This window comes from Gadus morhua, chromosome 6 (assembly GCF_902167405.1).
Source record: "Gadus morhua chromosome 6, gadMor3.0, whole genome shotgun sequence".
In the NCBI taxonomy this organism is placed as follows: Eukaryota; Metazoa; Chordata; class Actinopteri; order Gadiformes; family Gadidae; genus Gadus; species Gadus morhua.
This window is the reverse complement of record NC_044053.1, coordinates 25,627,785-25,649,582: the sequence shown is the minus strand read 5'-3', so window position 1 is coordinate 25,649,582 and position 21,798 is coordinate 25,627,785. Positions and strand designations below refer to the sequence as shown.

The 21,798-nt window shown below is 43.2% G+C and overlaps 2 protein-coding genes across 3 annotated transcripts; one reads left to right on the top strand and one right to left on the bottom strand.

Annotated features, from left to right (window-relative positions):
- Nucleotides 1-1,784: 1,784 nt before the first annotated feature.
- cnot6l (CCR4-NOT transcription complex, subunit 6-like) lies at nucleotides 1,785-9,844 on the bottom strand. 2 transcript variants are annotated; one of them, XM_030357874.1, is made up of 12 exons: nucleotides 9,611-9,844; nucleotides 7,906-8,027; nucleotides 6,828-7,014; nucleotides 6,491-6,576; nucleotides 6,143-6,232; nucleotides 5,711-5,779; nucleotides 5,141-5,298; nucleotides 4,762-4,916; nucleotides 4,448-4,599; nucleotides 3,937-4,149; nucleotides 3,229-3,449; nucleotides 1,785-2,478 (listed from the first exon to the last, which is right to left on the bottom strand). In XM_030357874.1, the coding sequence occupies exons 2-12, from the start codon at nucleotides 8,015-8,017 to the stop codon at nucleotides 2,266-2,268; spliced, it is 1,656 nt and encodes a 551-aa protein (XP_030213734.1). In that variant the 5' UTR covers nucleotides 8,018-8,027; nucleotides 9,611-9,844; the 3' UTR covers nucleotides 1,785-2,265. The 2 variants fall into 2 exon arrangements, with proteins under 2 accessions (XP_030213734.1, XP_030213735.1); XM_030357875.1 differs by having other exon boundaries at nucleotides 2,336-2,478; nucleotides 3,215-3,449.
- A 508-nt stretch (nucleotides 9,845-10,352) lies between these two features.
- Nucleotides 10,353-20,647, top strand: mrpl1 (mitochondrial ribosomal protein L1). The gene is made up of 9 exons (XM_030357888.1): nucleotides 10,353-10,473; nucleotides 12,284-12,356; nucleotides 12,610-12,880; nucleotides 14,459-14,542; nucleotides 14,632-14,703; nucleotides 14,892-15,003; nucleotides 16,201-16,301; nucleotides 16,943-17,024; nucleotides 20,476-20,647. The coding sequence occupies exons 1-9, from the start codon at nucleotides 10,443-10,445 to the stop codon at nucleotides 20,574-20,576; spliced, it is 927 nt and encodes a 308-aa protein (XP_030213748.1). The 5' UTR covers nucleotides 10,353-10,442; the 3' UTR covers nucleotides 20,577-20,647.
- Nucleotides 20,648-21,798: the final 1,151 nt, after the last annotated feature.

Below are 21,798 nucleotides of genomic sequence, written 5' to 3'. Positions count from 1 at the left end.
CACATTTTCTAGTATTTTATATATATATTTCATATAGGCCTGCTAAATACAAAGGACTAAAACTGGTCTAATGAAAAAACCTGAAGTGACACTAGATGTGGCTGGTGGGAGAACACAAAGACTATCTGATGACCAGAAATCAGAAATGAAACCAGACAACGTTTACTTTGCAATCTACAACAATTCTGTTTATCTTTTGTACTGATGTTTTTCAAAAGTGGTGTTGAATTGTACAAAGTATCAGCTGAATTTGGATTTATGACCATTTGGTCTGTCTTTCTCTCAGCCTCTGGTGGATATTGAGATCATCAAGAAGATAAAAAAACAGTGGCTGTCAGTCGGTTCCCTGGCAGGTGGAGGGTACAGATGAAACAAGCTTCACTTAACACGACTCAGTGGCTTTAGGGAGTAGGGTATAGGCCTGGAGGGCTGGCCTCAAGTGTTAACCTGGCAGCAGCTGAAACATTAGCCATAGCCACAGCTAACTATGCTAACATGAAACGCAAGCTCTATGCTAACATAAAACACAAGCTACATTTTGCTGCTGAATCGTTATGAACCACCTGCTAACAAAAACAATCAGTGTGCAATTTAAAGCAGAGCATGAATCCTTTGGCCCCCTGGATTGAAGAGTTTTGAACAAAGTTCACATTTTAAGGTCAGGTGGGGAGAAAGTATTATGGCTAGTTTTGGATCAAATGCAGGATATATTGCACGTTTTCATGGATATCAGGTGTCAGTGTAAATCTGTTTTGTGGATATGGTGTCAATGTAAATCTGGTTCGGAGATTTGGTCTTGGTGAGAATCTGGTTTTGAGATCTGATCTCAAATCTCTGGTTAGGGGAAGTTAGGTTGGAGAGCTGGAGTCAGTGTAACTGTGGTGTGGAGATCTGTTTTCGGTTTACATCTTTTGTATAATCTGGTGTAAGTAATAATCTGTAATGGAGAACTCTGTGTACATTTGGAAAACTTGAGTCTGAATAAATCTGGTTTGTAAACCAGGGGTTATTCTAGAACTGGTTTGGAAACCAGGTGTTTTTCTAGATCTGGATGGAGACCAGGTGTCAGCATGGATCTGGTTTGGAGACCAGGTGTGAGTCATGATCTGTTTAGGAGACCAGGTGTGAGCCTAGATCTGGTTTGGAGACCAGAGGTGAGTCTAGATCTGGTTATGAGACCAGGTGTTGGTCTATATCTGGTTTTGAAACCAGATGCTGGGTTCAATGGTGTACTGGTAGAGATCCTTAGACGGTCACTGTTGGTTGAAGACACCACTGGGAGTAGGCCCTGAGTTACCGTGCGAACAGGTCAAGGTTGGGCAGATGCAGCCATTCTCAGGTTATTTTATGGTACCTACGGTTACCGCCAACCTCCACCAACCTGCATACATTCATAAATCAGGAGGGAACAGTCTCCCATCTCTTGTTTCTCAATTCAATAAATTATCTTTAGAAGACCCTCTACTTCCTGGCTAGAAGTCACTTAACCTCCTGGTTTAGAATCTTAACCTCCTGTTACAAGACTCAGTCCTCATTTCCTGGTTTAAACTCTTCACCTCCTGGTCAGAAGACCCTTTGGCCAATGAGCTGCCAGGAAGCTCATTTTAAAGCTAATAGTGATTGCCATAGCAGCACTGTGTATACACTATATATATATATATATATATATATATATATATATATATATATAAAATTCTATCCTTCAATCTATCTCTTAGATATATATCTGTATCGATATCAGTATATCTATATAGATATATCTATACATCTATACACACAAATCCTTAAATTACATCTCTTTTTAATTTAAGCAAAACGAAGGAAGCGCTTGCCATGGTAGATGAAAGATAAGGGTCAAAAACTTTAGAGACGTCTAGGAATCAGGAACCTAATCCGCGCCCTAACACTCCAGGATGCACAAGAACAGCTGCATCTACTGGTGGTGACCCCATGAACTTGGGCTCCTAGGACGCAGGAGGATGAACTGAGAGATGATGCTGGTTACCAAGGCAACAGAATCCCACATGAACATCCAGTGTCATGACAACGGGATGATGATTGTCCAATCAGATACAAAAACAATCCGTCAATGTGCAAAACAGGCCCATACTCAACTCCTGTGGTGTGTGAGAGAGTGTGTGTATTTGTGTGTATATGTGTGTAGAGGGGGGTCCGGGGGGGAGAGTAGTGATTGGCTGACAGCGTCCTGTAGCAGCAGGGTGGTGGTAAGGTGACATCAGGAGAAGGAGGTGGGGTCTAGATTCACTACCTGTGTACAGGCATGTGTAGGCCGTTGAGGGGGTGTGTGAGGGGCGGGGCCAGCTCCAGCTGGGCCAGCAGGGAGAAATGGTCTGAGGGGATGTGGGGGTGGGGGCAGCCCAGAATGCTGTTTTCCTGGAGCCACTGGGGGTCCAGCGGGCCCAGCACACCCAGCGTGGTGAGGTGGGTCCTGGACGAGAAGATGTAGTCGATCACCCCCTGTGGAGACCGGGAGACAGTGGCGTCACAGGGCTGTTTAATTTGGGGCTAAGGATATTATTTAATTAGCCCCGAATCCAGTCATATATATATATATATATATATATATATATATATATATATATATATATATGGTCTGTCTCACTTGTATTCATTTAACTCTTACTCTTACTACTTGAATGGAACTTTAGATGTCTGGGGATAAGCAGCACAACAGTCAGGTAGCTATTTAAAGCTATAATAAACTGCGTATTTTGTGTATATTTGTGTATATTTCGGTAAAGCAAATGTGCATGTGCAATAAAGCATACAAAATTTTACCTTTCCGTCTGGGCTAAGCCCCGGATATCTAAAAAACCTAGAAACACCACTGCCAGGAGAACCACTCATTAGCGTTTATCTTTCACACCTTTAACTCCAAACAGATCACCCCAACCGCTTCAGCTCCGCGAGAAATGCTTTTATTTTTTTGTTGTTTTTTTATCCACAGGTTAGTTACCTGTTAATGGGTGTCGAGCTATCGAAAGCAAAATTTACCGAAACTGACTTCCCAAGCCCCAACCTTCTAATCCTAAAGCAACTTCTAAGCCTAACCTATCCAAAACCAACCAAAACCAACAAGCTAACTACCAACCTGCTTACCTTCTAAACCTAAACCTTTAACCCAGACACACCTTCTAAACCCTAAAATCCAACCTGCTTATCTTCTAACCCTAATCTTTTAACCTGGACACACCTTCTAACGCTAACCTTGAAGTCGTAGGTGTAGTTGGTGAAGGGCATGGCGCTGCAGTCGTAGGCGCTCTTCAGCTGAAAGCTGTGGGTGATGCTCCGGTCTGCGGGGCTCCTCTTCCCGTTGGGAGTGCTCTTGGCGTTGCAGCTGAAGTTGGTGAGACAGTCGGTGTAGCGGAGCTCCTTGAAGTCCTTGTGGTTCTCGGCCACGCCCCCACTACTCAGGTATTCCACCACACCTGAAAACAACACAAAGCCACCTTCCCTTAGAAACCACTCCCACGACTGTCCAGAAGATAGATTAAATGGACTGCAATACAGCGCCTTTCTAAACAGTGGCCACTCAAAGCACTTTACAATATTGCCAAAGATTCACCCATTGACAAACCAACAGCGGTTTCCACCAAGCAAGACGACAGCCAGCTCGTCAGAAGCAGTCAGGGCGAAGTGTCTTGCTCAGGGACACCTCAATTCCCAGCTAGAAGGAGCCAGGGATCGAACTAGCAACCTACCAGTCACCAACCAACCCGGTCTACCTCCTGAGCCACATGCCCCCTAGTATCTGCCGTTCCATCCATCCATTCATTCATCTGTCTACAGGTTGGTCCTACAATATTCAACACATACAATACGTGGGAGTGTTGTGTTCTCCGTGTTCTCTTTTTCAACTGATAAATGATAAGGTGGTTCCAGCTCTGTCCTGAAGGGGGGGGGGGCTCCTCCTACCAGAGTCAGGCAGGGAGTTGAGGTCGGCACACAAGACGATGGGGATGGTTGCGGGGTCAGAGGTTAGGGAAGTGGCAGCCCTCTCAGCGATGCTCTTGAGCTCAGAGAGGAACATCATGGTCTGGATGAGCTTGACGTCGGAGAACTCCGGGTCCCAATGCATGTGGGCGTTAGCAACCAAGATCATCTGCCTCTCGGGTGGAGCCTTCATACCTGCACAGGAAACAACTATTCAGCACCAGAACGGTCTACCTGTTCACCTCTCTACCCGTCTGGGGGACCCTTTGTGCCTGCACAGGTAACAACACATTTGGTACTAACACTACCTGTTTCTCAAAGTTATAGTCTTTAATCCAACCTCACCATTTCATTGGCCCAGGAAGGTCGCCCACAAAGTACAATGCACCTTAAGGTGTGAGTATGTTTGTGGCCATTCTAGTGTCATTAACATAACTGCATGCGAGTGTTTCTTAATAACCCAATAATAACATGGATAACTCAACATGCTCACCGCCTGAGAACATGTCCTTGTTGACCTCCAGGAGCACGGCGACCCCGATGTTGTCCTTGGTCATCACCCTGTTGAGCATGATCTCTGACCCCTCCGAGTTAGCCATGGCTACCTGGTTGAACTCTACAGTGTGTTTCTGCACCAGAGTGAACCTACACACAAAAACACACCGATGATAGTATTATTCATTGTTTTTTTTAGGATTTGGAGTAATTATTGTGTTCTAGCTAGCTATGCTAGAACCCAAATGAGCAGTACGCTCACGTGCAGCATGCTATCTAGTAGCTTGCTAATGAGCCAAGTATTCTTCATACTTCTGTGTCTTGAAGAAGATGGCGCAACCGTCGACATGCTTGCGCTCGGGTTCGGACACCAGCTTGGCACGAGACTTTGGGCAGAAGTATCCGTCATATCCCTGCTCCTTCAGCGTGTCCAGGAACAGGGTGTAGTACTGCTCCGTCTCCACCTCCTGCAAACCCAAACAGAAGCTTCTAGAACTAGCTCGGGTGGAGAGGCTTCTACAACAGTTCAGGTGGAGAAGCATCTACAACAGTTCAGGTGGAGAAGCTTCCGGAACATTTCAGGTGGAGAAGCTTCTGGAACAGGTGGTTTAGGGTTTGTGGTGGTTAAAGTAAGGATGAAGGCTGGTTTGCGTAGGGGTGAGGGCTGGTTAAGGGGAGGATGAAGGCTCACCTGCAGGCTGATGATGTCTGCGTGGCAGCTGGTGATCTCCTCCATGATGCCCTTCCTGCGGTAGCTCCAGCTCAGAGCCCAGGAGGGACAGTAGCCGTACAGCTGCCGCGTGGCATACTTCTCACACAGCACGTTGTAGCACATGACCGTGAACACCGCTGAGAGGGGTGGAGGCATGGAGTAGGGAGAACAAGAGTGGAGGAGAGGTATACATTTTTAAAGAAAAAGGGAGTGCCTCTCGGGTGGAGCCTTCATACTTGCACAGGTAACAACTATTTACCACCAAAACTATTGGTCTACTTATTTACCTCTCTACCTGTCGGGGGGAACCCTGCACAGGTTACAACACATTCACTACTAATACCCCCCCTTCCAAAGGTAACAGTCTTTAATCCAACCTCACTCACAACATACAGTGCACCTTAAGGCGTATGAGCATGTTGATGTCCATTCTAGTGAAAATCGAATTATTCAACTTGATTTTCATAGTGGCTGTAGCAGCAGCACTTTAACGTTGGATGTCATACATAACCTTATATAATCCTGATGTTATATAGGGTGTGGAGTTACCTGTAGGGACGCTCTGGTCCCTCTCCTTCAGAGTGATCCAAGGCCTCTGGGGAAGCTGTTCAGGATGCACTGAAACCAAACAGACAGTGAGTTCAACCTCCCACAGATTAGTCAATCCATCCCCCTCCTAGCTCCTTCTCTAGTGCAACGTGATCTCAGGATGGTTCAGGGAGGGATTAGGGATATGCACTAGGGTTATAATGAAATAATATAATAATGAAACGGAAATCTTGGGAGATTGCCACTTTAAGATCTGTATCTGACAGGTAAATCTATGTATATCTCTACATCTCATCTTATTCAGATGTTCAAAATGTGAAATGACTTTCCCTTGCACTACTTTTATTTCCAAGTACAAGAGGAGGTAGTGGGGGTGTGGTCTATGGGCATGTGGGCGTGGTTTATGAGTCTAAGGGAGTCGAGAAGGGTTACCAGCTAGATTATCCAGCATGTAGTTGAGGAGCTTCCTGGTGCCGTCGGGTTCCTGGTACAAGTTGAGGATATCCTGGGACAACGGATTACCTAGACAACACATTCAGCTAAGTCATTAAATCTTGCACACATTCGGTAGTACGGTATTCTATGACATATGTAAACCGTCCCTCAGCTGCTAATGTTCAAATTACATTCTGAGACCTGCTGCCTAGTTCTGTCATTCTGGGGTCCATCTGCTCTCTACAAGCATACTTATAGCAGCAATTTATCTTCCATGTACGCAGCATAACATAGGTTGTGTATATACAAATACAACCATTCTACAGGTGTTAAGTAATGCCTCACCCTTTAGTCCCAGAGTCTGGAGCTGGAAGAGTCGTCCCAGTTCATAAGGCAGAACCCGTAACAGGTTGTTGTTGAGCAACAACTCCCTGAAACACAAAGACAACCACATTGTAAAAGCACAAAACCACATCTCTCTTATTATATCTCTTCTAGTCAAGCACTCTCTCTTATTACAGAAGTCCATCTCTAGTACATAGCTCTATCTGTAGCACAGAGCTCTATCTAGCACAGAGCTCTATCTCTAGTACAGAGCTGTTCTCTAGTGTAGAGCTCTATCTCTAGTAGAGCTCTAGCTCTAGTACAGAGCTCTATCTCATAAGAAAGCACTCTGGTCCACCTGAGAGAGACCATGTTTCCGAGCTCCGCCGGGAGGCTGCGCAGCTTGTTGGAGGAGAGGTTGAGGTAGGCGAGGTGAGGAAGATTGGAGATCTCCGGCGGGAGGCGGCTCAGGTTGTTGTCGTTGATGTGCAGCGCCGTCAGGTGGGTCAGCGACCACAGAGAACTGCTCAGACTCCGCACACGACCTGCAGCGAAGTGAACACAGCAAGACCTCCCATGTAGCAGGCTGAAATAATCTACCACCAAGAGGAGAATATTACACTAGTGTTTCATCATCATTAATCTGCTGCAGATCTCTATGTACTGAATAGGACTCAAGGGGTGCAACCAGCTCACAGTCAAGGCTGACCAGGAATTTCTAGGTTTTCAAGAGGGTTGTGGTTAATAGTTCAGGGGTACATAAGGAGCACGTGTTTGTTTGTAACAGATAAAGAGTTGACTGGTAATAGATAAATGGTTATACTGGTAATAGATAATGGTTGTTTCGGCAATTGATTAAGGGTTTACTTGAAGTAGATAAAGAGTATATTGGCTACATATTGGATATATTTTAAGTACAAGGGAACCCTATTTCAGCTCAAACTCAATCACTGAGATTAAAATAATGTTTTATCACCATGGCTACGAGCCATGACAACTTTGTCGTACCTTCTTTGTCACGTTGTTGTGAGTATTATAATGTTGTATATGAAATACGCCGCACACCGCTGAGTTATACTATAGGTGTCACATCAACCTCAACCTCTGCCCAGACAGAGCTCCACATATCAATATCACCTTCTTCCCAGACGGAGCTCCACAAATCAACACACACAAGTGTCTTTTGGTCGTGATGTCAGCGAGTATAGTAAAATGCATTTTGAAGTCACGAAAACAATCCCACCACTGATCAGAGTACGAACACGTTTGGCGGCGTATACATAGAATTTGACTCCTGGTTTTCTCTTGACGACGGTCTTATTTCAGTAAAAGTGATAAAAGGACACACATTACTATGTTGACAATCATATCAGACATATTAACTTCATTAAAACAACACAAAGACGATTTTGGGTCCCCGTTTAAGAGCTACTGACCCGATATCTCGAGCTCGGCCCAGTAGCTCCTCTTCCCGCTGGAGGCGTCCTCAGCAGACATGATGGAGTAACAGCGGCGAGGGTCGGGGGGTTCATACTTGTCCTTGGGCATCCCTGGAGGTCTGAGGACCACAACCAGAATTAAAATCAAAGTTGGGGCACACCCATTTATTACCAGGATATTATTATATATACTAGGTTATAGGAGTTTCAGCAAGATCTCCCACACAGCGTACAAAAAAGGGTAAAATAGATGAAAGTTCATAGAAATTATTTATGTGCAACATTTAATAAACACAAACGGTAATCATTATTAAAATAGTAACCTATTTCAGGATTATGAGTTAAATCCTACAAAATGAAACGGCACACCTAGTGTGCCGTGTGTGCAGTCTGGTCGTGAACCACGAAGACGACCATATGTCCCACAACACAACATACCCTTACTATTGGATGATTACTTATCCTTATGGTCAACAAACCGGCCCAAATGTGGATATCAAATATGTTGATCTTCAGTGAGTTGAATCATTCATTACCAAAAACCTCTGCAGGGAATTATTCAGAGTTCAAAACAAGCCTGGTTAGATAGGAGTTATTATTCCAGGTCTAGTCTACCGCTGGGTACCAAGTGAAGTCAAATATAATTATATATAGAAATGTATTTATACCCCAGCATTGAGAGCATTCTGAATTCCTTACATAGCACCACATTAAAACTGTTGCAATAGACTGCTTGGAGAGTTACATAACGTGTTTACACTATGGGTTCAGATAGCAGCTAGGCTCTGGTAAACACTACATTTGCTACTTTTCATAACTTTACTCTCTGTTAAACTTTACATTAATTATCTACTTTAGACTACATTAGTTATTTTACATTAATCACTGTACTTACTTTACACTACATTTGTTACTTTACATCACATTCGTTACATTACAGAAGTGTAACAGTTAGTGTTGTTGTTTTTTTATAATGAGTTTGGCTACACAGTACAGTACAATACCCACAACAAAACTTCATAACCTTAGACAGAACACTACACACAACACTACACCATTTGGGACAACACACTACACTAGACACAACACAACACAAGACACGACACTAGACACAACACTAACCTAGACACAACACTACACAGAACACTACAGTAGACACACGACAACGGTTTAGTTAATCCTACAGCCAGGGTGTGGGTTAGTAAATCATACAGCATGGTTTGGTTAGTCCTACTAGATGAGTCTGGGTTAGTTAGTCTTACAGCATTGATCTGGCTAAATAAGTCCAACACAATTAGATAGTGCTGATAGCATGGGTCTGGCTTAGTCCTACAGCTGGGATGGGGTTTAGTTATTGTCACAGCATGGGTATAGGCTAGTCAGTCCTACAGCATGGGATAAATAGCCAAACAGCAGGGATCTGGATTAGTAAATGTGACAGCATGGGTTAGTTACCTCGATTAGTAAGACCTACATCATTGCTCTTGGTTAGTCAGGTCCTACAGTGTAAGTATCGGTTAGCTAGACCTACACCATGCGTCTAGTTGAGTCCTACAGCATGGTTTAATGAGTCATACAGTATGGTATGGTTAACGTTAGTTATTCAGCATTGGTCTATGTTAGTTTACTTTCCGTATCGGAGAGGGGTCTAATGACACCAAGACAAGCCTGACAGTAGGAACGGAGCTCCGGTACCGCTCACCTGCATTCGGGGGCAGAGAAGACAGTTAAGAGATATGGTCGGTAAGGAGGTGGACCCGTCCTGACCTGGTCTCGACTAGACCTGGTCCCGACTAGACCTCCAGACGGCGAGGTGGACCGTCCTGACCTGGTCCCGACTAGACCTGGTCCCGACTAGACCTCCTGACCTGGTCCCGACTAGACCTCCAAAAGGACCTGCGGATCTGAAGGAAGAACAACAAACGCGGCTTCCGCTCGCGTCCGTCACCCCGTCCACGCGTCTACATACCTTATAGGTCCATGCTACCTACAGTTTGTAGGAATAACGTTTAGCACTCTGAAGCAATATTTTAATTTGTTATTATGAATTTCTACTGAAGCGATTGTATTATTACGTTGTATCCACCTTTAGTGTTTTCTTATCAAGCATGGTTTATTCTATTATTATTATTATTATTATTATTATTTCTAGGCCTAACGGTGCATTAGGTCTCAAGGCAAAGTAAACATCTTATTTAGTTCTAGTAAAAGTAACTTGAATTCACTATGGTCGTTCTAGTTGTCTCAGGTGGCCTTTTTAAACTGAACCATGCCCTTTTTATGTTCAAGTGACTGATGATACAATCGTGCCCTTGCCATTCATCATTTTTTCTCTTTATGATACAATCCTTGTCTGTTTTATCATCTATTTTATCATGAAATTTGAAGCAAAAAAGAAGCAAACATTTTTTAGCAATAGTTATGTGGTTATAAACATGGACTATAGTAGTCTCTATAGTAATTCCAAGCTGGTGGCGGAACTGTCGTGTGATCTCTTTTTCCATTCCGGAGTCGGACCAGGCTGTTCTTCAAACATGGCATCCTGCGTGAGGACTTTATTAAAAGGTCAGTGGAAATATTTTACATTATTTTAAATAACTGGGGTGAAAGGTGTTAAGGTAATAATGTAACATGTATATCCGCTGCATACAGTGAAACACAGCTCATGCTGGCTATGATAGTATTCGGCATATTCATTAGAACTTTAGGCCTATATGTTGCTTTCTATATTAGTTTATACCGCTTTTAGTTTATATACAATCTTTTTTAATACAATCTGTGCTCAGCTATAACCACTTTGCAACCAGGACTATGCATTATGTTGAGTTCATGACAATAAATGACATCCCTCTCTCGATTATTATCCGAGTCTACCACAGGTCTACTAATAATGTCAAACGGTTAAAAAAACGGCATTATTATAACGCATCAGCAATGCATCATAAACACAAACGATTAGTCAAAAGGCAAGGCAAGGCAACTTTGTTTGTATAGCACTTTTCATACACAAGGCAGACTCAAAGTGCTTTACATATAAACATTGTCATACAATAAAATAAAAAGAGTGCAATGTATTTAACATCAGATCAACAGACTCTCTGGTACCCGCGTCGGGACTCCAACTCAACCTAAGGAACTTGGTCCTTTCTCTGGACTGCAACCCGGATTCTAGGACTCTAACCCAGACAAAACTACCAATAATGTCAAACGGTTAAAAAAACGGCATTATTATAACGCATCAGCAATGCATCATAAACATAAACGATTAGTCAAAAGGCAAGGCAAGGCAACTTGGTTTGTGTAGCACTTTTCATACACAAGGCAGACTCAAAGTGCTTTACCTATAAACATTGTCATACAATAAAATAAAAAGAGTGCAATGTATTTAAGATCAGATCAACAGACTCTCTGGTACCCACGTCAGGACTCCAACCCGACCTAAAGGAACATGGTCCTTTTTCTGGGACTCCAACCCGACCTAAAGGAACTTGGTCCTTCCTCTGGGAGTCCAACCAAGAATCTGGGACTCCAAACCGGATTCTAGGATTCTAACCCAGACAGAACTCGGGTCTCAAACCCTTTTCCTTTCTCTCTGGTATCAGATCATGTATCTCTCTGGTAAAAATATAAAATAAAGGCAAAAGTGAAAATGGCATTTTAGTAATAAAATAGAAAATATAAGCAAAGTAAAAAAAAGCAATCTATTTAAGATTTAGCTGAAAGCTAAAGCAAACATAAAAGTCTTCAATCTTGTTTTAAAATCGGTCAGGTCTTAAAACCTCAGGGAGTTTATTCCAGGTATTTATTGCATAGTGACTAAATCCTGCTTTCCCATGTTTCGTGTTTACTCTGGGGTTCATTAACAGATTGGTCTCAGAAGATCTGAGTGGTCTAGAAGGCTTATGTAGTGGAAGCATATCAGTAAAATATTTTGGTCCTAAACCATGTAAGGATTTATAGGTTAGCAACCTGATTTTATAAAATCAATTCTCTAACCTACAGGAATACAATGTAATGATTTAAGAATTGGTGTAATGTGTTCAAATTGTTTGTTCTTTGTTAGAACTCTAGCAGCAGCATTCTGAACAAGCTGAAGTTTCCCTAAATACAAAGCATTTTATACAACTCCTGAGCAGGCAATCATAAGTCTAAACCAATACCCATTTCAAGTATAGCTGTCTGTAAACAAAGTAGCTTAGCAACTTCTAGTAAGTATCCATTTAGTGAAATAATATTTAAATTTAATTTCCAAACCAAAGTGGGAAAAAAGCAACAGAAAGTATTCTCTAAACTCAGCGAAATAGATGAGAAGTTATTTGCTTCTTCCCCAAGGTGCCACATGTGACTTGTGTGATTCTGTTTTCTTTCTGGTCAGGAGGTTACCTGTTGACCTCCAGGACCCCGAGGGTCTGTCACCTTCCCGCCCGGTCCTATGCCGCCCCCGCCAGGTGGGTTTCAAACTCAAACTTAACCATTCAATCCTTGCTGGTTAAGTTGGTTTCAAACTAAAACTATCCATTTAACGATCTGACTTCTATATTCTCTGCTAAACAAAGTAAACATTAACTCAATAGTAAACAGTAATGATGGACAGTAATGAATATTAAATAATAATAGCAGATGTTTGAATAACAGATAGTTACGGTCAATGGCATAACTGAGATTTTTGTCAACCTGATTGAAACCTCTGCTGTGTTCTAGAGCCCAGAAGAAGAAGGAGGTGAAGAAAGAGGTGGAGAAGGAGGTGAAGAAGGAGAAGCGGGTCATCGACGACAGTGCGCGGCATAAGCCTTACGGTCTGACGGCGTGGGCGCCCGTGGACGACGTCTATGTGGCGCGGTTCTACCCCCGGCCCGTGCTCGCCCCTGCCGTCGCGCTCCTCAGGCTCAAGCTGTACCAGGAGCTGGACGCCACCGCCCCCGACCAGCCCGTCTACATAGACCTCAAGCTGGACATGAAGCTGGAGAAGAAGGTGACACAATGGGTCTGGTACCTCCAAGACCACACACTAGGATCCTAGAATAATCATTATATTTAGCGCATTTAGCAGATGCTTTTATATAAAGCGACTTACAATAAGTACATTTGTCAGAAGAAACAGAAACTATCTATCGCTGTCGGTACAGCAGTGGCGGCCGGTCAATAGGGGGCGCTAGGGCGCCGCCCCCATCAAAATTTCAGGAAAAAAGTATAGACACAGTAAGCATAAATTACATAATAAAAAGTAATTACCACGTCTGTTCAGTGTTCACTCATACAATGGGTTTTACTTTTACATTTTTATGCCTTTCCATTCAATATTGGGTTTATTCTGGGTTGTTTCATGCATTTCAATAGCGAGGGGCGCCGGCCAAATGAGTGTGTATGTGGCCTCTTAAACTTTTGGCTTCCATGTGACTTCATGCTGGTCTCTAATTGGTCACTTCAAGATTCTCCTCCGGGCGCAGCTCTCTGCGCCCCTGGCCAATCAGCGTGCTTGGGCTCATTTTTCATCCAGTCTGATTGATTCATGATACCGTCAGTCAAAGTCACTCCCCTGGCAACGGAGCCGTGCCTGTCACTCAAAGAGCGACAGACAGGCCCACGCGCACACGGAGCAGACAGAAAAAAACAACAACGAGAAGACAGGAGGAGACATGGCGACAGCAAACGAAAATTCGGTTGTTTCGTTACGCAGTAATCCTTTCTCGAGGCGTTCGGTGGTGGAAAAAAAAAGAATAAAGGAGCTTGGACCGGAGCAGCCTGATATACAAATCCAGCAGCAGGCAAGTGACAGGGGAAGGAGTTACACTAGAGGCTTCTCCCGTTTGTGTTACACCAAACACAGTTGGCTAGCTGGATGTGGAGTTAGCAATGCTCTCTATTGCTTTCCATGCTTGCTTTTTCAAAGTGTTGGCAGTGGCACTGAAGCTCTGTGGACAACAACTGGGGTCAGAGACCTGAAACATCTCTCTGAAAAATGCAAACGGCATGAAAGTAGCCGTAGCCACCTTGACAACAGCATGAAGCTACAGTTTTTTGGCCGAGTTAGCATTGAAACACCATGACCCAGGAGAGGCTGAATGCACTGGCCATGCTCTCCATGGAAAAGAGACTTGTTTGTGAAATGACAGATTTCAATCAGAAAGTCATTGAAAAATTTGCTGGCCTGAAGGAGAGGAGAGCAAAATTTATGTTCAAGTAGTTTGTTGTGTTGTAATCCCCGCCCGCCAGTGCGCCCCCCCAGATTTTTTTAGCACCAGCCGTCACTGCGGTACAGTAGGGATGTTAATAGAACCAAGTGCAAAGCACTAACAAACGCTAGGTTAACCCATTCCCTGCATACAAAGAAGATAACTGCGATAAGATGCCTCACAACTATGTGCTTTTAATTTATTATTTTGAGTGCCAGGATGTACTACATACAATAAGTGCATACATTAAGTGCCATAATCTACTCCCAAAGTCCCTACTGACTAGATTCCTGTGTTTGCTCCGAGCAGTCGAAAGTCATCTCTTGTCTTTTATAGATCTCAGTGGCATTTGGATTTATTTATTTGTTCTCTTGCAGAAAACGGTCGATGCTTTTGTGAGTACGGTCCAGTTGCCTCACTCCTTCAGCACAGGACTCAACACGGTGGCTGTCTTCACTGAGGTAGGCTCAGAGAATTCCGGTATTGTAGACCTTTATACTATATTATATGTATGTGTTGTAAAACGTTGTGGGGCCTGTTTGTCCTTTAGAACCCGGAGCAGGCTCAGGTCGCCCGGGAACAAGGAGCCCAGTTTGTTGGAGGACCTGAACTGGTGGAGCAGGTGTGTGTGTGTGTGTGTGTGTGTGTGTGTGTGTGTGTGTGTGTGTGTGTGCGAGGTATGATTGAGTTAGACAGACTGCGTGTGTGTAGTATGAGTGAGTTAGATGGCGTGTGTGTAGTACTAGTGCATTAGACTGGACTGTGGGTGTTTGTGTGTGTGTAATATATACTGATCGGGTTGTTGTGCAGATTCTGGAGGACGAGGTGTCGGCAGACTTCTACATCTCGGTTCCTGAGATGCTTCCTAAGATCGTCCCGCTGAAGAACAAACTGCGCAAGAAGTTCCCCAAGAGCAAGAGAGGTGACTCCTCGTTATGAGAGATGATGTGTTTGCGGTAATGTGTGTATTTGATTGTGTGATAATATATGTGTATACTTGGTCAGTGTGCGTGTGTTAAGCTTGTCACAGTAATTATTTTGACCCCACCGTTACTTATTTTAAACTATATTATACTGGTATTACCCATATTCACCACTATGGGAATAAGACCAAGCCGAGGGCTCCAGAGTGCGACCAAAATATTTAAGGGTGCGACTTATCATCTTTCTAGGTCGCACTGGTGCAACCGACGCTGCCCGGGTGAAAGTCTGTACATGATTCTTTGAGTGATGTATGCATTTCTGAGAGTACCCCGCCTACAGTTACCAAACGAGCTAGTCAGTTTCGGCGCCCCCTCCTACGTAGGAAGGGGGCACAGTTGAATATTACCTCCCACTTCCCCACTCCCCTCCAATCAGAGCATAGCTAAGATTTTGTGGACCAGCAGACGAGCAGCTCCAGCGGAGGGAACACGGCGGCAGCTCAGCTCCGGGAGTACCATCCCTTTCTCCACCGGAGCTGCAGGACTGCCGCTAAGTTCCCTCCGCTGGAGCTGCTCGTCCCAGGGCATTTTCACGGGTAGAAGGTTGTGTAAACACGGGTTACGGGTTACGGGTTGCCTGGAACGCACCATTATTCTTGTTAAAAATCATTCACATTATATGAAAGTTATGGCGAGCGATAAAAGGGTCACCTTATGGCGTTAAAGGCGACACAATGAAAAATGTGGGTGAACCTACATTTTGTGCTGGTGCACCTAAAAAAACCTGGTACACCATTGCAACCAATGCAAAAGGTTAGTCTGGAGCCCTGGGGGGCCAAAGGTCATATAAGGCTAAATAACAAGTATCCATGGGAAGAATAAAAAAGTATGAAATATCAATAGGGCTGTTAACCATGCAAGGAGACAGCCATGCAAGTAGACAGCCTTGCAAGGTGACAGCCAGCTCGTCGGGAGCAGTCAGAGTTAGGTGCCTTGCTCAGGGACACATCGACACTCCATAGGAGGAGCCGGTGATCGAACTAGAAACCTTCCGGTTACCAGCCAACCCACTCAATAGAATAGAATAGAATTCTCCTGGGCTACGTGCCGCCAGTACTGATACCAATAGTCGAGTGGGACTGGGAATGTTCAGTTAAGATGATAACAGGATGATAATATAATTTGTGTGTTTGCAGGGTCAGTGGGTGTGAACATTCCCAAGATGATGGCCATGTTCAAGACGGGCTTCGAGTACCAGGTGGAGAAGGACTGCTACGTCAGGACACAGATTGCTACGGTAACCATCCATCCCTCCTAATAGGGTCTATCCTCCATCACCTTAAGTCAGCATACTTAACGTGGAATTAAAGAACACATGATTACATTGATCCTTTACAAACGTTTTTGTAACTTGCTAATATCTCTGCAGCTGACGGCAATTTTGACATTTTGTGTGATTAGTCACAAGAGGAGGGCGGTTGCCTGCAAAGGACTTCTCAGTCACAGCCTGCTGAAATAAATTAACTTTTTACTGTCAGGTGGTTTCTCCACCCTGGAGGTTTGTCCATGTGACCGATTTGTGCACCTGATTTCTCCAGGTCATAACGTTACAAACGTTGCTCCACACACATTGCATAGTCTGAACGATCGAACAACAAGAAGCTTCCTGTTGTTCTCAGACCAACCAATAGAAAGCCCCTGTTGTCAGACAAAACAACAGGAAGGTTATGTTGTTTTAAGACCAACTAATAGAAGGCTCCTGTTGTTTTAAGACCAACCAATAGAAAGTTCCTGTTGTTCCAACCCATAGGCAGGAGCTCCTCCTCCTGTACAAATTTACATGTTATTGTGAATGGGTGAAAATGAAACTGATTAAAATCAGCTGTGACTTGGTTATTTATTGTGTGTGTGTGTGTGCGTGTGCGTGTGCGCGCATAGCTGGACATGCCTACAGAACACATCCTGGCCAACGTGAAGTCCATCCTAACAGACGTGTGTTCCCACCGCCCTGCAGAATATGGTAAGGTTGAGAAACTCTGACACACATTATCTTAATGTGCACTAAACCTTGTTTTGTGTAAAGTAAATACTAGTTAAATCCTACTAATACTTCCTATTAATACTTTTTAGCATTTATTATTGTATTTATTGTTTAAGTATTTAAAGGGAAACTTCACCCATTTCCATTAAGCTTTGCATCGTTAGAAACCCACTCATATTTTTGAATGGTCGTGCATCATTCCCTTATTTTCTGGAGAGACTGGAGAGATCCGTATCGATCTCCAACACTTCCTGTTTAAGATGACGCAATATGACGATTTTTGCGTAGAAGTAATTAGGAAGTGTAAGAGGGGAGGATTCTCGTAAGACTGCAAGCACTAGTCCCACCCCTCTATAGGGGGTGGGACCCACTGACGCTACAGACCTATTAGAGCAGTGCTAGTGGGTGGGACTTCACCAGCAAGTACAATGGCGGAGGGTACTGGATCTGACATAGAAGATGGCACCATGCAAAAGTTCACTATTTCGAAAGAAATACAAACGAGGACTACCGTATTTTCCGCACTATAAGGCGCACCGGATTATAAGGCGCACCTTCAATGAATGGCCTATTTTAGAACTGTTTTCATATATAGGGCGCACCGGATTATAAAGCGCATAGAATAGAAGATACTGCAGTCAAACGTTTGACTGGGGTTGCGTTATGCATCGACTAGATGGAGCTGTGCTAAAGGGAATTTCAACAAAACAGTCAGATAAAGTCAAACTTTATTAAGCGTTGTGACAACTCCGTTCACTCCCACCCTCTGAGTTGGTTTCAAATCTATCCGGACCTGTGCGGTTTTGTGTTAGGATTCGTGTGGACGTCTGAAATGCTTGATGGCATTAGCCACCCACCAGCTGGGGGACGTCAGAGTTGCTATGAATTTTTTATTTATTATTAGGGGTCCAAGCCAACAGGTTGGAACCCTATTGTTTTTGTAAGGTTTTTTCTTTTTATTATACTTCCTACCAAGAAAGTGGTACCACAGCCCAAACCGTAAATGGTGCAGACACGCCAATTGCATGACTAGATCCAGTTCCGTGAAGACTATGCAGACGACAAAATCCAGACATGCCGGCCACTAGGTGGCGCTATACCAAGGAATACGCGTTTGGGGCTATAACTCCCACACCGAACCTCCCACAGTCCAAAACGTTATACCAACAGATGCACTGGAGTCTGCTGCATCTTTTGGCATAGGCCACGCCCATTCCACCCCCAATTTTCCGCAAAATCGCGAAAACCGCAAAAATGCTTTTTCCCTACTCCTCCCACATTTCTTGTTTTATTTGTATTCTTTTTGTAGCTTTAAATAAAGCCCCTTGATAAATGTAATTACTAACTGTACATTAAAAAGTATTTCTGCTCAATTTAAAAGATTGAATCTCCTCGTGACTGAATGTTGGTATACAGCGCGCAGGCTTGATGCGCTCCACTTTTTTCTGTGGGGAACCAGCGCCTTGAATATTTACTACAGCGTTTCTACAGCTCGATGCGGTTTCGAAATGACTCCGTCTTTACGGAGTGCGCCTTACAGTCTTTACGAAGTGCGCCTTATAGTGCGGAAAATACGGTAATTCACTGAGTTCACCAACTAATATTCATTTCACACAAATGTTGTGTGAAATGATTTTCAAGCAGTCTTACGGTATCAGCTTGGTAGATGGAACAGCGAGTTGTCCGATAGGCGGAGATCTAGATCAGCGGGAGTGGCCAGCGAAGCTGTGCATCGTCGTGCATAGTCGGAGTTGTTGTCTTCAATCCACAAGCGCCAAAAAGTCCCTTTTCTCGGTCAAGACGGCACCAAATTAGAATTTTATTTTATTATTCGACTACATATAGGACCCAATTTCAATACATATCCATGCCTCCACCGGTGAAATGCTCCTTTAAGTAGTTTAGCTATATGAGGGTTTGTGTGTTTGTTATGTCTGTCCATACGCTGTTGTGACACTGTAATTTCCTGTAAAGGATTATTAAAGGAACTATCTATCTATCTATCTATCTATCTAATCCGCCACCGTGTCAATCCCTCAACACTTCCACACCGTAGGCGGAGCTGAGCCATGTGTTTTTGGTTCTGGGGTCTATTTATTCTGCCTCAGCCTAATGTTTGTCTAGTAGTCTTGATCTGTGGTTCCCAACCTTTTACTTAAGGTGTACCACAGAATTGTTATCAAGATCTGTCACAGACTACCTTGTATGCAATCAACAAACATGCAGTGGCTGAGCAAATAGTGCCAGCGCGCCCCTTATGAACGATTATTGCTGCAGGCAGGACATGGCTAGGGTGAAACAGGGAAAAGGTAAGTCAGCAACGCTGATATTGTCCCAGTGTGTTTATTTAGTAAACACAAACTAATGCAAATAACAATGAAGGTTATTACAATGGAAAAAATATTTATAATATACTTTCTTTTAAATGATCCATGTTACTTTTTCTATTATTGTAAATTGGACCAATTCAATATGTAAGGGATAATGTATAGAACGCCGGTCACTATCGAGAAAATAAGCCCCGACAGGGCGAACAGGACACCGACGCGCAGCGGAGGTGTCTTGCTTCGCCATGAAGGGGTTTATTTTTCGATAATGACCGGTGAAGTTCTATACATTATCCCGCTTATTACACGGCTACTTCCCAAAACGAAACAATTTATTTACAATGTATTTGTTACCAGCATTCATAGTGTTGCTCAGCAGAGAAATAGTCCGCCCAAGACGTTGACGTCGTCGCTTAGCAACCGACAGCGCTTGGGTTGATACATATCACGCTTATTAGTAAGTAAGTAAGTAAGTTTTATTTATAGAGCACATTTACACACAGCATACACTGACCAAAGTGCTGTACAATAAGATAAAAATAATAAAAATAATAATGATAATTAAAAATAACAATAATAATAATAATAAATAAAGATAAAAAAGTGAATAAAATACTATTACATTGACAAGTTACCGGACTACGTGCAGAGTGATACCAAAGGCAAAAAGTCATTTTGTTTACCTTGACAGCGGTCATTATTCATCCGTTGCCAATGAATTATCAAAAAATAATTGACCGCCGGAAGTTGTGAAGTGCCAATGCAAGTGAACGGAACGTTGAAAAGACCCGTGTAATAAACCACTATATCCCATATACTACTTGCAGTACCCTCACCTATCACAGGTTGAAAAACATTGGTCTAGGAGGGTGATTAGTCCACTTGGGTTTAAAACAGTTCTGGTGTGCAGACAAGCGCAAAATATGTCAGACAGATCCAGCTGCACAGTGGGATGGAAATATAACTATAATCATTCATGGTAATTAATGTAGTTTTCTTACTCTCCACTCCACTCTACCCTTTCCCCTTTTCTCCTCCTGTCTCTGTTCTCTTCCTCTCTCTTTCTCTATACCCCCTTCTCCTCTCCGGTCCTCACTCTCCAGGTCCCTTCATTGAGAGGTCCATCCTAGCGAGTCATACCAGTGAAGCTCTGCGCTTCAGCAGCCAGGAAATCCTTCAACCTCCTCCAGCAGATAAGAGCTGAGACCTCCCACTGCTTGTTTCATGTGTAAATAATGTTGATACTTTGTTCAATAAAGACTTGTTCTAAACATACCACTTTGTTCAGCTGTTATTTTTCAAAGCTGGTTTCTTAAAAGGGGCATGAACTTAAAATAGTGTTTAAACTGGGTAAAATGCCTAGTATGATCTTAAAGCATAGCAATCTGTGTTTTAATAATATAGGCCACCCTGTCACTGTTAGTGAAATAAGTTGGTAATTTAGAGAGAAGTTGTCATGTTCCAAACAGTTTGCTTATTTGAGGTACTCTCAGGGGTGCTGTCATGTTCTTTCTGAAAAGGTAATCGAATCAGGATCGCTTTTAACTGACTTTAATTAGTAAAGGTTTGGTCTAATCTCTATGAAGCAAAAGGCAGGGAAATGTATATGCACGGTGGAGATACCCTGCCTGGTGCGTCCACCTCTAGAGGGTCTCTAATAGCCTAGCTGCCTCTAAAGCAGGGGTGCCTAAATTCTTCCCAGTGGAGGGCCAAAATCTAATTGGGGGGAGGCTCGTGGGCCAAATTTAAAATTGTCAGTGTATTAAGTTAAATATGGGTATAAATAGAATGCGTGTGCAAAATCAACACTATCATCATCACTATCACATGTCATTTTGAAAAATGAATGACACTGTTTATTGTGCTTCACATGAATGTTCAAAAGATTGATAAATCTATGTTCTATTAATTAGAAAAATAATTTAAGCACTGAAATATTTGAAGACAGACATGGAATATTACTAGGCCTTGGGCCCATATCCTCAAATACAACTATTTTTAGAAAGTCTTTAGAAAGTTCGCAAAAAAGTAATTCGAATTAGGTGCGTTTCCATCAAGTGGTTGGAGCGGAATAGGGTGATGACGTTACACATTGATGTCGGCAGGGTTGCTATGGCCGGTCGTTATGCGGAAATCGGAAAGACTGTCAGTCCTGTGTTTTCAAAGATCACTACGTCACAGCTGTTTCGAAAAATGTGTTTCCATCTCCCATTATGCGAATTTACTCTCTTTCGCATTTCTCAAAAACCACCTCAAGCGAGCGGATAAACCTTTTTGCGAATTAGAGGATTTTTATGCAAATTTTGGTGTTTCCATCACCGTTTACTGATTCGATACTTCAAAGTTCGCATAAAATCAGGGGGATGGAAACGCACCTACTGACTGCATCCACATTTACAGAAAAGGGTTGCGCAAACAGCACAAAT

Bases quoted from the DNA above. Each gene is read 5' to 3' on its own strand.
- cnot6l (XM_030357874.1), bottom strand. From the start codon at position 8,017: ATGCCCAAGGACAAGTATGAACCCCCCGACCCTCGCCGCTGTTACTCC. The intron at 6,577-6,827 runs GTGGACCAGAGT...TTTGTGTTTCAG, and splicing joins GGAAACATGGTCTCTCTCAG to GGAGTTGTTGCTCAACAACA. The intron at 4,150-4,447 runs GTGAGCATGTTG...TTTCCTGTGCAG, and splicing joins CAAGGACATGTTCTCAGGCG to GTATGAAGGCTCCACCCGAG.
- mrpl1 (XM_030357888.1), top strand. From the start codon at position 10,443: ATGGCATCCTGCGTGAGGACTTTATTAAAAG. The intron at 14,704-14,891 runs GTGTGTGTGTGT...GTTGTTGTGCAG, and splicing joins GACCTGAACTGGTGGAGCAG to ATTCTGGAGGACGAGGTGTC. The intron at 15,004-16,200 runs GTGACTCCTCGT...GTGTGTTTGCAG, and splicing joins GTTCCCCAAGAGCAAGAGAG to GGTCAGTGGGTGTGAACATT.